The sequence below is a fragment of the Contarinia nasturtii genome, unplaced genomic scaffold (assembly GCF_009176525.2).
Source record: "Contarinia nasturtii isolate CC-2019 unplaced genomic scaffold, AAFC_CNas_1.1 Cnas_scaffold_993, whole genome shotgun sequence".
NCBI lineage: Eukaryota > Metazoa > Arthropoda > Insecta > Diptera > Cecidomyiidae > Contarinia > Contarinia nasturtii.
Genome location: NW_022198340.1, coordinates 1,434,372 through 1,452,273, shown reverse-complemented (window position 1 = coordinate 1,452,273; position 17,902 = coordinate 1,434,372). Strand labels below are relative to the sequence as shown.

The window sequence follows — 17,902 nt, the reverse complement described above, 5'->3', positions numbered from 1 at the left end:
TTAAGATAGAGGAAGCATTCTCTGTTGACATCTCCATTCTCATGGTTTCTTCTTGTCGATTTTATCACACATACACGACAAAATATAAGTCAAACTTCAAGTCATCACAAACAGAAGCGAAACGCTGTGCACACTGCACACAGAGATTTCAATGTGATTCGTTTTCATTTGTACCGAACAACACACTTAAACCGAATTTACGGTAGATTCAGCAGTGGGTAAATCGAAATTTAATTATGCTTGGTGCGTGTGATGGCATCTTATCAACCAAGCATAAAACTTCCGTCAAAACCACATGCTTTTCGCAATATATTTAACGTTTGTTCTCTAGGCCATTTTCCATTTAGAAGCGAAGAAGCTTAATGGTTTCATCTAATCAATGAATTTTTAAGCAGACTCAACAACAAGAGGAATTCTTCGAAAAGCATCCATAACATTTATTTTGAAATGGAAGGAAAACATTGAAAATCATTTAATTTTATTGATTTTATTTCTTACAAGGCCACGCCGAATACTTTTCACACAAAAAGGGTAATCGTGTAATTTGCACAGTGCCCATTTATATTACATAGGTGTGGCACATAAAATCCTTGAAAAAAAATATCAGTGAAGGTAACTCTTTTTATATAAATATATTTGAGTGAAATTCAATTACCAACGATGTTCGAGATTATTCGATTCTAAAATAAAGCTATCAGCATATAAAAAGCACATCATTTGCACGTTGTTTGATGATGTTGCGAAAATGATTTATTCATTGTATTTGCTCTGCATGTGAAACACGCCGCTGTCATTCATCTCTTTACCTCCTCCCCCTCTCTCTATCCCCCTCCCACCTCTCTCTCTCTTTCGTTCTACCCCTTTCGTTGTCGATTCCACCATTGAGACGACAATGTCATATATCAAGCGCCCATTTTCTATTTGGTTGGTTTGAATGAAATGTAGAATCAGATCGGAAAAGAAATCGATGATTCAAAATGGCTAGAAAGTGTGTGAGACTGAAATAGGCAATATTTCATCATTCACAGCTCCATTTTGTCATGCATTTGAAAGGAAATGGGAGCTAACTGCGGAAAGCGTTATAAAAAAAATTGGCTAAAAAAACGTGCAAAATGAGAAAGAACATTTTATGAATAACGTTCAGCGTTCGTCGTTGGCTGCAAATAAATGTGTATGTACCGAGTGTGTTAAATAGAATCGGTTGTGTCACCACAAATTCAATGTTCGTTACGATATATATTTTTTCCGGACATTTTTTTGTGTCTTTTTCTCTGCAATATGTGCACGAAACCTACTGTAAACGATTTCGGCATCGACCACATTGTAAATGCGAAAGTGTGTGTGGCAAGTAGAAAAAAAAAACAATTTTTCTACTTATAGAAAATGCAATGCTCATGGAAAAAAATATAGACCATGGCATGGAATATATGCAACGCCATTGAGTCTAGGTATTGAGTGGAATAAAAAAAAATATGCGAACCCAAATAAAAGCAGGAAGGAAAATTATATATCATCACCATGACAACATTGCACCTTTTACGATAGCAGCAGCAGCTTTTTGACTGGCACTTTTCCTACTTTCATTTCGTTTGCCAATACATCAGCGCACATTTTGCGTACAAAATCCTCGACATTCACTTTTGAAGTATATCAATGCTCTTCTGCTATCTATTTGCTCAATGCTCTGCCACTGAATCGCATGAAACTTGTTTTAAGTATGCTTATACGAGCATTATGTTTCCGCATTGAATGGAAAAACTAAATCCAGATCTCTCACACTCGCAATGAATCAAACCCTCCGACACAAATAAACCTCAACCACTGTACCCACTACCCACACTCTCACACATAGCAAGCAACAAAACAAAGAGAAAAAAAAATCGTAAAACAAATAGCACCGAGTGCTTTTTCATGATATTAATAATATGATCGATGATAATTATACAAGCCGCTCACATAATCACGGCACTCGTTATGCCTGCCTGTGTGTGTGTATGTTTGCTCGCATTCAATTTCAAACAGCATCTCGTAGCAATGGCAACAGCCGAATTGCGAAAAGTATCACCAAAATTCAAACAAACCGCGCGAGTCTGTGGCGGTATTGGATAGGGCGAAATAGGAATTTAATTTGAAATTTATATATTTACTCGTGAATAGGTAAAATCGGAATCAGAGCATGCTAAAACGGTGCAAATGCTATTGAAATTGCGTCGCGTTTGGCGCTCGCGAGAGAAATGATGATGTTCGATACGGGGAATTATCTTCAATAAATTTATTTATTTTATCTGTTTTTCGTGCGTGAGAGAACAAAAGAGACGAGAATGAAATTTATTGCTTTTTGATTTGCCGCTGTCGCTGCTTGCCTCTTCTCTGCCAATAAGCCGTATTTTGCCACTCACTGTGAGTGGGATGGCGCTTTCTCTCTCTCTCTTTCTCTCTCTCTCTCTCTCTCTCTCTCTCTCTCTCTATCCATGCATCATTGAAGGCTAGCGAAAAACCCATTACCGATATCAAGCTGGTTTCATTTTTCGGTTCTTCAAACGACTCATGTGTTTGTTTCATTCATATTGTTTGCCTGCAATTGACTAGGTTTTTATGCCAAAATCGAAAGAGATATTGCTGTTCGATTTGCATGCCCATGTGCGTATCCAAAGATATGCTGGTTTTATGTGAATTTTCCCTATTCTGAGTGGCGTCTTTGTCGAGTCACAGCGAAATCTAGCACACAATCGATCCGAAAGTCGCATCGATTTTATGGCATTTTCACGCAAATACCCGATTGTCTTTTGATACCATGATTTTATGTTTTGGCAAAAGTGAAAATAAAACGGCTCTACGTGGTCGTTTTCGATCAATTTCGAATCGTCCGCTTCTTGTTGTATGATTTTAGTTTTTTGTTTCCAGCCCATTTATGCTGAATAAGGATGTTTACCGTGCGCACGCCACAATGTTCGGCAAACAACACAGTTACATTGGCGCGGTGATGCCGCACAACCAAAGACAATATGAGATTTATATGTTATGTGCTTTCGGTACATTCAGGCATATAAATTTAATGGCCTAGTTTATCGTGACTGTTATGTTTTGTTTATAATGGCATTGAACCAAGTGGATTTGCCACACAATATCCGTAAAATGTGCTCTCTCGATGTGAATATGCCATTTCCAATATATATCGGCCATATAACTCACATATAAAGTGGTTTTCGTATGGAAGATAGAAAGGGGAAACATATATCGAGAAAGAAGAGGGAAAAAAGAAAAGTTTTTTAATTTGATTAGAGCCTTTTTAAGCGTTTTTATCGGAATTGTAAATGTGTGTGTGTGTGTGAGCTTCATTTGTCATTTTTTTATTGGCCATTCCAATTGCAGCAACATTCGATTTCAATCAAGTGAAATGATTCGATCGAGATGTTTATACTCTTTCACACTCTCCCTTCTTTCACTTCTCTCTGCTTCTATCTTTTTTCTCTTTCTCTCTGAGTTCTTGTCTCTGTCTCCAATACAAACAAACTCCAAACCAGATCGAAAGAGAACACAAAACAAAACTACGAAGAAACATCCAAGTCCATGAAAACTTTGTGAAAAGTTGTTTCTATCATTTCATTGCGTTCGAGTTTCTCGATCTGTTGTCGAAATCGAATTGCTTCACACTAAATAGACAAATAGAAAATCTATCATTCACCATTGCAATATACCAATTAACAGATTAATTAAGAATTTTGTGCTCATAAGAATATTGACCCACTTAAATTGTTGTGCATTGCACGTTGCAGTCAATGGAACATTTCCATTTTAAATCTAATGCATAATTATTTTAAATTTATTGATTTGGTTGCATTTGTGTTGACAGAGTTGAATGAATGAAATTGGTTTTGCTCGTTTCAAATGCAGACTACTCCATTCCAAAGTTATGAATACTTGACTTCATTTGCTGAATTTCAAAGTGGATTCTCAAAATAGTTATTTCACATTTCAAAACCATCGTGCACTTAACGTTTTAACCACAATGAAATACGAAAGTGCTATTTGTTTGGTTTCAAAAACGAACGCGTCCGCTCGTGAGGTCTCGCAATTAAAAACTTTTCCGTGAAATTTGAGAAGCATAAATAATTGAATTTTAACAAACTAAATAAAATGAAGTCATTGAACGCAATAAATTTCGTTGGCTTCTCCATGTTTGCGAGTAACGGAGCATTTCTGATTTCCAGCACAACAATATAAACATTTAAAATTGATGGAAAATAATTGACCGTTTTGCTTCAATGATTATGATTTTATGAAATGGAAACGATGAAAATGTATGAGCCCCCCATGATGGGTGGGTGGGTGTGTGCAAAGTGAGAAACTGTTCGACCGTAATGATGTTGGTAGCCTTGTTAAAAAAGTAATCATATATCATTGGAAAATTTATGGTTCGGGTGCATGTGGACATATGTGTGTCGATTGGGGTCGAACGTGAAGACGAACGACATTTTCCAATTCAGACAATGTAGCGAGAGTGAAAAAAGGAGAGGGGAAAAAATGAATGGAGACAAGACCATCGAAACATATGAAATATTATACCATTTTATTGTGTCTAAATAAGAATCTATCTGTCTAAACGTACCAAATGTATTTCCATCGCTGTGTCTTTCACCAAAACACTTCAAATTTGATTGAAACCAACGTTTCACCTTCGTTTAATCCAAAGACGTATTTCTCATGCGACATGCATTGGTATTTTCTCTTTGTTATGCCATAGACACCGAATTTCGAATGACAAACATAGCTTAGACATCGTTAAATTTATCACTCGAATTGCGTTTCACTTGGAAATACACCGAATAGCACGAAAAAAAAGGCAATAGCACGAAAATAACAATGTCCACTGAGAATTCGATGAGAGTGGTTGGTTTTTGCTGAACATTTTCCGAATAAAATCTAAATAAATATAAAAAAGAAGGCAGAAGTACGTTGTAGAAATCAACTTGCGCAACAAAGATTAGAGTAACCCAATAAATAAATTAGCATTAATTTCTATCGTCATCTCGTTTTCGCTCGTTCGCAAAAACCAAACGCTTTCGATTCGGGCATTGCACAAGTGTCTTTGTCAATGTCTGTTTACGTGAAAATTTATTGTAGATTTTCTATTCGGTATTCTATGTGGACTGTGTGTTTCATCTAAATGGTGTGTTGTTAGTCGTTTGAGTGAAGCGATTACAAATGCAAATACAGACACTAGATCGGCACCATATTATTGGCTCGTTCTCATTGTATGAGTGTGCCTGTGCATCACCATGATGTAGTTATAGATAGCTGTGTTCTTGTTTTGGTGGAGCATAAAACGAGCCATTGCTTCTAATCTTCTATGATTGTTATACCACGAACGGGCGCGCACACATATCGTGTAGAAGAAAATGAGTTGAGTTGTTTGCTTGCAATAAGATTATACGATGGTAATGTAGCACCCACTAGCCAAGCTAAGACGACACACCAGACAAACTGATTACATATTTCATTTATAATTAAATTTATTTACGCTTCACTTGGCAATTATCTAAACAGCCAAATGAACAATGTACATCGAGTTGAACACTGAAACATGTTCGAGCGCATAATTTAAGCAACTATATAAATGCAATAAAATATGGATTTCTCTTTCCCTTTCATCCTTTTTCGTCTTTGAACAGTTCGAACCACTGCCGTAAAAAGATGGTAAAATTTATAGTGTGCGTGCGCAAGCATTTTCTGAATTCTATCTCTCAATTTATCGTTAGAACGCTAATTGTTATCAAAGTCTAAAATGGGAACAAATTCAATTATGGTTACAAATTTTCATTCTTTTCTCTCAATTTTTTTTTTGCTTGCCATTGTTCAAATATAATGTAAACTACAAAAATGTTGAAAGCGAAAAATTGGAGCGAACGAGAAAGAGATTGGGAGATAGGGAAATGACAGAGGTTTTTTTTCGCACCATAGACTTCCTCAATAGGTTCATTAAAGTTGTAATTAAATTAAAATGTCAATGCTGAAGACGAAATCTAATCCTTTGTTGAGATGAAAATCCAACAAGCACAACGGAATGCATGGCGTGCATTCAAGCTTGCGCAAGAATGAATGAGAAAAAAAGACGTCTCTTTTAATAAAATTAGTTCGGTTCGTCGGATTCATTTGTCACAGTAAAGAAGCGACAGGGACTGGCGAGGTAAAGTGTTGTAAATAGGGAAGATAACATAAGAGACACGAAATGAAACCATTCTACATTGAACGAAGAAATGGAATCAATTTTTCAATGAAAATTTCCCACTAGTAATTCTAATTAAAGCAACAATTGGAGCAAAAGAGAAGGGAAATAAAACTATACACTAAACGAACATCACCAAACGCGTGCGGTAACGACTCAATTAAAATTAACGCAAAACCGACTGCATTCAAGTTCATTATGGTGCAACAAACATAGTATTTACTGTGATGAACTAATGCGCATTTCCCTTTTTAATGATGGAACAAGTTTTTACTTAACGTTTCACAGCGTATACCAATAAATATTTCACCGTCGCTTTGGTGCAATGGATGTTAATCGTCTTATGCTTTGAATTCTACCTGCACGCCTGCACAAACTAAATTTCAGTGATTTTTCCCGCTCCCCATTTTGCCTTTTTTTATCGATTTCCACAAAGGTTTGCAAAAGCATCGACGGAAAAGTTGCAATTTATTTTGAGTAATAAGATTTTTTGAACGAATAAAAAAACGCACCCAAACACTATTGAAAATGAACTTCGATCGATACAAGCAAATTACTTAGCTTTTGTATTTTGCAAAACAAACTTTTTCCATACTTCGTGGAACGACAAGAAAAAACAACAACAACAACGCAGAAACAAGCATCTGTGAGTAGCATTGACATAAAGTGAACTGATTGAAAGTCCATTAACATTTCAGATTGATAGAGCTGCAAAAAGTGCGGAGAAAAAGAAGGAGAGTGAGAAGAAAAAATTCAAGTTTCATCAAATTAAATTTTGCTTATGATGCACTCGATCCAACCGAAATTGAAATTCAACGATGTGAAATTTGCAAAAATGCTCATTTTATAGCCCAGCAAAAAAAGAGCAACTTTCAGTTTACGATGAACAAAACACATCGAATAAAAAGCATGAGACATACTCAGAATGATGTTGCCGCCGCATGTAGTAAGTCAGATTGCAAAGCCATAAAATCTCACATCAAAATCTACCGAAAAAAGAGAAATCATCATAAGGGCGCACATATGTCTGTTGTGTACAAATGGAAATTGTTTGTTTGATGTGAGTGCACAAAGGCAACACGCGTTCCCCGATCGATGAATGGAAAATAAAGCAAAACTTTTGAACATTGTAATAAATAAATGTACATTATGTTAATTGAACGAAAAGCGTATCAAACTTTCAAGCGTCGCATGTGAAAACTTTGATCTAAGACACTTGAATCCTTTCGGTATTTTTCGACAGACAATATTTCTCTGTCGACGACAGAATGAAAGAAATGAAATTGTATCGTTTGAAAAATTAAAAGCTCAAAATGAAAAGAGCTGCCGTAAAAAAGAATTTATAATAAACAAGTAAGCGTGTGTTGGTTTTTGATTGAATTCAAAATAAATATTTTCATTGGAATGAACAGCATCCGCTTAAAGTTTCAAAAAGTGTTTTTTGCGAAATTATTGTTTGCGGAGCTCAGCGAACCCAAATGTGACGACGACAACGACGAAGACGACATTAAAAAGCAGTCTGTGATAGCATTCGTTCGAATCTTTTCATATTTACTTTTAATCTGCTTCAAGTGCGCTAGAAATATGTATTTGTTTGTCACTTTTCTCTTTCCATTGCCCACATTCTCTCGCTCGCTCTCTATGTATCTCATTCTTCATTCGACTGACAAGCAACGGAGTATGATCTAGTGGCAATATTGAACATGTTGTTAAAAACTGAACGTCGCTCGCTTTAACAGCATCGTTATGGTGATCATCAAAAATACAAACAGTTTGTGCACTCCGAAAACACGTATGTGTTCATGGGATTGTGTATGAGTGTATCTAATGCAATTTCAACTCTGTTCTCTATTCACCGCTTCAGCGTATGTTGTGTACGCGCGAGTGTATCGTTGATATTCTCATGCCACATCTTATGATATGCCCGCCAGCGACTGATGGAGCTTATTTTTGATACATTTTTAATTTGTTTGGCTTCTAATGCTTCACATGTAATTTACACTTGTGTGTGTCAGTTTGAATAATCCAATGATGAACGCAATAATTTTTCCACTGAAAAAAATATACACGCCATCACACAATATTGCTATATATGCAATCAAAAAACCAAATTATCCCCGTTGACTTTCGGTTGCTTGTTGCGCGGAAATTTGCGTATGTGGGGTGGGGTGCGTGAGAGGGTGAGCAATGTGAAAAATTGAATAAATAAAAATATAAGATACAAAATGATGGAATCATTGTACGAAAATCAAAATGGATCAACTTAACTTCTGCGAGCAGGAAAGTTGAGCGACTGTCAAGATACGCTATACCACATATCAGCATTGAATTCTTCATTCATTTAAATTCAGTGTGTTTGTGCTTGACATTGCCTTTGCCCTGGTGTTTTCGGTTTTTCGCATCGTGTGGGCAAAACCGAGATAAAGAAAAAAGCGAGCGATTTCACGTTTTCCGCTATGCCATCACAAAACCGACATTTTCTTGCGTTTGAATTTCATTTCAGCATTTTACAACACATTGAATACCAAAATAATGCATGCATGATCCCATTTCATCGCTATTCCAACAAACGAGTTTATGATAGTGTTAACGATTCAAATAATATCATCGAGACGTCGCGATTTTTTTTCTTTATACCCTCCATCTCCTGTCTCTTCTTCGCTGTATGTGAAAAAATGTGAAAAAAAAACAACAAATTCGTTTCGAATTCAGCGAAGGGAACGATGATATGATATCAAGTTTGAATCTAAGCAAGATCACCGCCTTAGCGAATGAGCATTGAAGAGTCTTTCAAGTGAATAAGTGTATTAGAGCATTAGCTAGCTCAACTAAGTTATTCTATTATTGCATCTTGCACACGGCATACATCCAATTTTCATTTCGATGGCAGCATTTTTTTACATTGATGTGGTTGTCGTTCGTATGATTTGCTCTTAAAAAGAGTTCAACATTTTCATTCTTCCCCAAACACACTCAGACAACGCGATGGATCTGTTGTTGCTGTGAGTATTTGAGTTCGATAACGGATGCCAGTGAAAATGAACGTAAAAAAAAGATAAAGTGAACCAAGATAAACCCATTGATGTTCTGACCGAGATGAATTTTTATTAAATACGGAACAACAAAAATGAGAAAAATACGTCTTATACATATTATTATTCAGCGTTGCCTGTATTTGTCTGACTTATACAAATATCGCTCTCTCTATCTCTATATATTTTGTGGTAATGTTTGTATAGAGTTTTTATCATGTAGTCGCTTCTTCGAATGTCACTACATAATACATATGTTTTTATTTGCGCAGTTGGACCAAAAATAGATGATACGAGCTTAGGATATCCTGACCACAACGAAAAATGCCTCAAGCAATACAATTGCGATGACAGTTTTGAGTACATATAAATATATATTTTCTGAATATAGTCGACGCTATTTTGCCATTTTTTGTGTTTCCAGAGATGTTTCTTTCAAATATGGTTGCTCTCCGGTTGCCTTGAATATGAAAATAAACCAATCTTCATCATTCATACTTTTATCTATTTTTGGATTTGGGTCGGGGGCAGCCCTTTTTGGATGGCTTATTCATAGGAATAGTCAGAATTTCGAAATGATTTTTATTGACAACTTTTTTGGTAGTTGGCTTTACATTATTACAATCAAAACGATGATTTTCATTTCATTGGAACTCGCTCATATAATACGCTATTATGCTTATTTTGGTCGGTTTACTTAATCTGAGTAATTCAATTAGATTGAATTACATGTTATTAACAACACTGTTGGGGTTTTGCCTACTCACATTCTCGCATCTAATCGTTGTTTACATTGCCGCCTGCTACTATGTGGTAAATATGATGGATGTGGGAGATTAAACCCAAACATTTATCGTTCTTATATCTCTCTGATGTCTGACATAATTGTCGATGCTTTTGCTCGGATTATTTTTCCATTTCCTCCAAATCTCGCCGCTCCTTATAAGGCTGGATTTCGGCTCAGCTTGATCTATTTATATGAAATCGAAAAACGAAATATTTTGAATATTTTGTTTATCATCCGGTTCGTTCCATAAAAAAACAAATCATCGATTCCATGCATAAATCTGGCATAAAGTATCAAATTTTATGAAAAATTCAATTTAAGAAAAAGATCCATGTACTATTCGCCTCGCTTGGATGTTTCAATTACTTTTGTCGAAAAAGAATGACACAAAGGACAAAATGAAATATGACATGAAATTTGTGCCGCACAACAGTGTAACAGCATTGCTAGAAACTCCCCATGAAATTTCTTTTCCCATTGCTGAATGGAACATGAGAAAGGTGGAATGCATAGAGTTTAGAAATTAAAAAAAAACATACAAAAAATGTCTTAAACAGACAAAAATTATGTGAATGACATTTTTCTCGTAAGATTTTTTTATTCAGCATCCAAGTGAATTCATTTAAAATGTCGACGTTGGCAAAGGCACAACGACATCGTATATACAAAACATCATCAACTACAATTTATGAATCTCATTACAAGTCAGTGTGCTTGTGGCCGGTTTTTTTGTTAACTCTACGCTTTGCATATATCTATCCTTTTATTATTACGACCGAAGTGTAGTGTGCTGTGTGTGTATAATCCTCATTATATAGCGTTTATACAGATATTCGCATTTTTGTTGTAATGAAAATGGATGGAGTGATCAGAATCTAGCATGGTGCTTCATATCGTTTGTATGCTGCGAGATGAATGTAGACCAATTTATTGCGCAATATTTGACTTTATGCTGAGCATCACACAGTTTCATTCGTTTAGCCCCTTGCCTCTTCTACGCTCCGTTTCTCTCTATACCACGGAATTTTGCTTTGCAATCTCTCTACCGCTGCCACCATCGCCAATAGCACCGCATTCAAAGCAAAAGCTTTTGATTAAACAACATCTGCTTTAGTTATTCGGAAAAATAAATCTTTCGTACAAATAATATTCTGCGGCATGAGCGTATAACGGCATGAGCGTATAACGGCATGGCATTGCTAGTGCTGCCAGTGATGAAATTTTGCATCCAACCCACACACACATACAAAAAAAGTACATGAACACTATTGCAACTCACATAACTTCAATAAAGAGAAAAACGCAAACACAACATTCAAATATGCATATCCACTTTTTCGTTAAAGTTAAATTGTTTAGTTTCGACGCAGTTTAACTATTTTTTTTATTTATCAAAAAAGTCGCCTTCAATTCGGAAAATAAAAGAAAATAAAACACTTTGATAGCAAAATGTAGCGCAATGAAGGCAAAAATACGATCAGTAAATGCTTTATTAGTTGGCATGAAGTTGGATTTTTCGGACTATGCAAAGTATTTCAAGTATGCTGTTTTCGTGGTTTTAACTCACCAACACGCACACACACACCCTTTCAAGCCGAATGAATCCAATTTCAGTGTATCCCATTTAAAGTTTCCGTATGATTTAACGATTTTCATCATGTTTTTAATCACTTGACTAAATACGATGGAGGCGACAACAAACGGAAATGGCTCAATGATTTATGTGCCGGAAACGAGAGCACATTTTGGTGTTGATTCAATGGGAGTTTTCCCTTACACCGCCACTTGACACTTTAACTCAATTTCGAAAATTGCATAAATTTGTCGCATTGAATGGAAATGAATCGGTGTAGTTTCTTCGTTCAGGTCAACAAAATGTTCTAATACCTACAGATATCTTCGGTCGGTAATTGCAAAACTTATAGAGAAAAGAATAAATCTCTCTCAAGTAAGTTACGAGAAAAGTTCAAAAGTGTGTGGGGGCGTGTATGTGAAGATATTAGAATTGGTAAAATTGCACTCGACCTCTCTACGAGTGCAGTGGTTAGGAGTTTAATTTGACAAATGGATTTCAATTGTGAAAATTAGTTCCAACTATTTTCCACAAAGTTTGCTGTAAAAATTGATGAAATCTCAAAGTTTTGTCATTTACTTATAAAAATTCATTGCCTGAGTGATACTCAGAGTGAAATGAGTCTTCCTTTACAGCTTCAATCTCATTGCAATCTAATTTGAATGTAAAAAATAGCTATTTCGTTCCAATTTTGAAAATTCGCTGTTTTTTTCTTTCCATCGCATTAAATATGAGCGTCAATATGAGATTCTCTTAAGTTATTCATGAGAAATCTCAAAACGATTTGTTCTAATTTCGCGTTTATTGTCATTTTTCGTTTTTTTTCATGTTTGCAGATTTGTCGCAACAAGCAATCCAGAGAGAAGCGTCATTAGCAAGCATCGCTCTTGAAGGCGTTAACAAACACACTTTGGATGTTGACTGTTCGATGTGGAGGTAAGAATGAATGAATGCAAAAAAAGCGAGAAAGAATAAAAACAAATATTCAAATTACTTGATGTTCATAGCACGTATTTTGTTGCCTAAGGCAATGTCATAAGAATCAACATAAAAATTGTTCAGAGTTATTATTGTTTCTTTTTTATTCTTTTGTGTTCATTTCGTTTGCGTTCACGTTCACAAGAGTAACGAATGCTTAAATCATGAACAAATAAAACAAGCAGCAAATGTTGTAATTTTGCCTCAAAATGCTAGTCCAAAGAGACTCATATAAATATAATTATGAGCACAATAAAAGAAGATCAACTTTTCAATGCTGCTCGTTTCGATTGTTAATAATGTAGAAAAAGTACATAAAAAGAGCGTTTTTGTGATTAGATGATATTTCGGTTCTGTTCTTCTTTATAGGTCTTGCAATTTGGTTCAAGAAACCATGTTGATGATGATGAAGATGATACCAATGATGAACGATATTGCTACAATTCACGGAGGAAAATTAAATTTTATGGGAATTCAATAGAGAAAGAGAGAAGCGAAAGATAGCACCAAGGAGACGAACAACGTACGAACGAAAAGTTGCGTTCACTTTTTATGGATAGAATTTATGAAGAAGAAAGAGAGATATCGTCGTCGTTATTCGGTTTTAAAAAAAATACTGCATTCGAAAGCAGAAAAGATTCGAATGTGAAACATTAAGTGTGGAAATACAATCTGTATAAAATATGCAAAAGGAGCTCAAAAGCAGCGGCCAAAGACGATAAAGTACGCAACCACAACGGCAACATCATCGAAAACAGTGAGATTGAGCGAGAAACAAAATTCGAAAGTTATACGCAGCAAAAGCAATTGCCATAATGAATAAATAAATTCACAAACGACTCTTTTATGATTGGCGATTTAGAGAAGAATAGAAAAAAAGAAAACTGCTGGAAAAAGTTATCGCTTCAACGTCAATTGAGATTATCGTTCAAATAATAGCACTGCAACACGCAGAAAATCAAGCATCGATTGTCTCTTTGCATTTTTTCTCACTCTTCGTTCATTTCAATATTCGATATTTGTGATTTAAAACATTTATTCTCAAACTTGTCGTTCACAGACAAAATGAAACGACAAAAGTTAAAAGTTTTTAATAGTAACCATCACAGTGGCACAATGAATTGTGTCAGCGTGAACAAATTGTTCACAGTTCTGTTCAATCGACGAGCTATACTGGGAATTGCATTGTTATCGACATTACTGCCACTGAATCAAGCAGCACCAACGGCAACACTGTCAAGCTATACAAATGGCATCGAAATAGAAACCACATCACAATCATCGTCACCAGTAATGCCACCAACAACAACAAAATTCATATTGAATGGAACATTTCAAATGGATAAAATAAATGATAAACTTGTTTCGCCTCTCGTTGACAACAGTGCTAGCAGTACTATGGAAGCGGCAACGGCAACAACGCCAACGACGATTGAAAAAACGCCAACAAATGACAAAGCCGCGTCGATTGAATATAATCATAATGTTGCTGCAACAACTATAAACAGTGATTCAGTGAGGGTGACGACGACATTTGCCGTTAGTTCATCGAATAATTATCTTGATAAAAACAATGATTCCATTTTGCCGATAAATATTTTGAAAACGGATTCACAAAGACCAGACCCAACGACTATCGATGATAAATATATAAATGGTGAAAGTACCGTCGTTTTATCAACATCAACAACGACAACCGAATCGTCGACGGGCCAAAATGAAGATCTCGTGACAACGACCACATTCATTCCGAATCGATATAGTTCAGCAAATGATTTATCAGATTCGATTCGCTCGGAGGGTAATAAAAATCCGACGCAAGAAACCATTTTCACCACAGAGAATTCGGTGCAGACACCAAAATCAACATTATCATCGATTTTTCCCGATTCGATAACGTTGAGTTCGAAGTCATCGACAGGCTATGGTAGCGGTGGCAGTGATGTTACAACACAAACATCCAAAACAGCATCTTCATTAACTGAAATTGATGATGAACTGTCATTCAATGTAAATGTAGAAAAGCATTTCAATGGTCAAGAAAATGTGCAATCGGAAACAGGCAATCCGTTATCGACAGCAGCCAACATCCAAACTAATGACAATGCCAAAGATGGGACTCATGAAAATAGCAAATCATTTGAAACGGCCATCAATTCCGAATTGGGTCAAAGCACGGTAACAACAAAACCAACTTCGTTGAATAAAAGCGCATCCACAACAGTCAGCAGCGGCAACGGCATCGCGACGTCAAAGAATGTTGGAAAAATCGCCAAAGTTTTCGATGAAGAAAAATTGAGCAGTAAAAAAGCGAAGCATGATAGCATTGGTAATAACAATAAAAAATACAATAACAAGAATAATAAAGACAAATCGAAAAAGAAGGCGAACGAAGAAGGTGGCGTCAACGATCCGAATGGAAAACTAAACGATAATTTATTGATGGAAGCGATTTCATCTACGCAAGAGCCACCACCACCATCACCGCCAGAACCAATGGCATCTTCATTTGCAACGGATGTGCGCTCAGCTGTTTTTCAGCAAACGACCACCATTAGTTCAATAGAATCTCATTCCAATGATGGCCATACTTTCGTTGATAAAGTGCCGAATTCAAAAGCATTTAATGAAATTCGCACCGAATCCGTGATTAATGCCGATGTGACAAATTTCACACCGACCACCATTGTTGCAACCGATACTCACATTTCATCCACGTTAAATGTTCAGGATGTCGTTTCCAGTACGACAACAATCACACCGACGACCACAAGCGAAACTTCGACAAAAACTGAATTCGTGCAAGTCGAAAGCACCGTTCAAAAACATGATACTGTTGATCAAACAATAACATCAACTACATTCAAACCAGAAACACCACAAACAAAAGAACCAATAAGCGATGCCACTTTGTTGAACGAAAAACCAATGACAACCGAAAAAACGACTACAGTTGCCACAGTTGAGGTGACCACCGAACACAATGACAACAATTCATACAAACATTCAAACGTAAACGTCGACGGCATGGAAATGAATAAAACTGATAATCAATTTGAGGAAAATAATAGAAAAACCAGCCAAAAACCAAAAATCGGTTCGCCCAGCATTTTGGATTATGATAAATCGAGTGAAGAAATTTTTGATATAGTTCGAGAAACTTCAACACCAAAAACATCGGAAACATCGTTCATATTGGCAGAAAAACCACGATCACACAATACTGCATCAAATAATGATGAGTTTTTCTTGCCAGCTGATGATTTGGATACGGATTCTTCGGTTCGTTCGACATTCGCATCATCGTCGGCCATTACAACATCCGCAACAACAACAACCATTCAAAGTACAATTCCAATAAATACGGAATCGGCCATTGTGCGACCGAACACAGATGGTTTGGGCCCAACAATTACAATGCCAATACCAATTGTAACGTCAGACACAAAGCAACAAACAACCGATATAAATAAGGCTTCAACCATATCACGTGACTCGGATACGATTTTCTATATATCAAATACAGAAGTAAAAGTAGTTGAATCATCGGTGCCCACCCCAAACTCAAAGCAAGAGAATCAGTTTTTTCCTGCCCTATTTGAAGAAGATGTTATTATCGATTTTCCTGGTAAAAATTCTACTGGCTGGAATAGTGGGCTAGATGGTCCGGGCGACAAATATGAAGAGGATATTATTTTATCGCCCATGAAAAGTAATTTCGATCCGACAAAATTGAATGATGAAAATCTAAGTATTAGCTATGTTGGCGAATCGTTTATTGATATCAAAGAGGCGACAAGTGATGATACAAATGTTGGCAGCGATTCAAATGCTCAAAGTAATGATATTTCATCGGAAAGTAAGGAAAATGGTCGGTCGTTTGGTGAGAATGGAATTTCATCAAATGTGATTATTGAACCGGTTATAATCCCGGACATACAACAACCAATCGGTGTGCCAATCATCGCTGAGCTGCCGTCACAAATCAACATTCGCGATTTGGATTACAAAAACGACGGAAACATTCAGTTGAATAATAGTGGTAATAGTATTTCATCACAATTTCTAACGCATCACGGTGATAATTTGCAAAAAGCCCATGAGCTTACGGCTGAACTACCAAAAACCGATTCCGAAGAAGCCACCGCTCTAATCGATGACGACAAACTTGATTTGGCCAAAAATGAAACACAGAAAACAAATACCACCAGCGCTGCCGAAGCAATAACCAACGTGACTGCATTCACTATATTGGACGACGATCCAGAAACGAGTAAGTCGCTTTCAAAAGATAACTTTTTAGATTTAACGCTGCTTTATTTTTCGATTTTAAGTGAATTAGCTATTTATTTCGATGTACTATATATGCGATTCGTTTTGATTTTACTTTATTCACCTTTAAAAGCATTGCTTTGCTTTCAATCTTAATTGGCCCTTTGGTTGCACTTATTGCCGTTTCTTTTCTTACTTCAAACCCCATTTACTGAATGCTTTCGATTGACTATAAAAATGTCAAATATTCGTACTGGTTCATTGGATCTTTTTTTATTTCGGCTGCCAGAGAGAAAGAAAGAGAAAAAAACGGTGAAGAAAATCGCTTTATCGAGGAACTCAAATCCCTTTGCACTCTCGAAACTCAAATGATAACAAATCACACTATCGAATGTGTGTAATTTAGCACACATACTCTCTTTTGCTCTCTCTCTCTCTCTCTCTCTCTCTCTCTCTCTCTCTCTCTCGTCCTGCTTACAAAACAAATCGAATGTGGCAACTTACGTACGTCGTTTTTCAGCTCTCTGTACATATCGAAAGAAACACTTTATTTTCGCTTTCGACCCCTTTTTTCTCTCTCATTCGTGAAAGAATAACGAACGGAGATTTGCGCCCATGCTGTACAGTAATTCGGTTCATTGAAAATAAATTGAAGAACTTTTCGCTTGGGCGTGTTTTTTTCCCATCCTCTCTCCATCTTTCTTTCGTTTCAGTACTTTTTCTCACTCCTCTCTCTCTCTCCATATATCTTTTTGTGTTTTTTTTTCTTTTCGCTTGCATTTTCTTTTGTTTGATGGCAGTCTGTCTGGTTGCATTTTACCATTTTTCTTTCGTTGTGATGCCATTGTGTAATAGATCGACTAGGCAAACCGCACCGACATGCTCTCACACAATCAATTTCATTTACCCCCGCACACATATTCCAAGCGCAATTTCAGTATGGTGCTTTCATCTCATTTGCTCGATGTGTTGTAAGTAAAACATTCCATTTTAAAAACACACACACACTACATTCCAGCATGCATTGGACGATC

At 36.3% G+C, this 17,902-nt stretch overlaps 1 protein-coding gene across 7 annotated transcripts in view; it reads left to right on the top strand.

Annotated features, from left to right (window-relative positions):
- LOC116343180 (probable serine/threonine-protein kinase DDB_G0282963) overlaps positions 1-17,902 on the top strand; it is a 95,074-nt gene that overhangs the window by 16,116 nt on the left and 61,056 nt on the right. For all 7 annotated transcript variants that reach the window (XM_031771106.1, XM_031771105.1, XM_031771109.1 and 4 more), the window contains 2 exons: positions 12,455-12,554; positions 12,966-16,869. In XM_031771106.1, coding sequence (XP_031626966.1) covers positions 13,662-16,869 — 3,208 coding nt within the window. In that variant the 5' untranslated portion in view covers positions 12,455-12,554; positions 12,966-13,661. The remainder of the gene's footprint in view (positions 1-12,454; positions 12,555-12,965; positions 16,870-17,902) is intronic.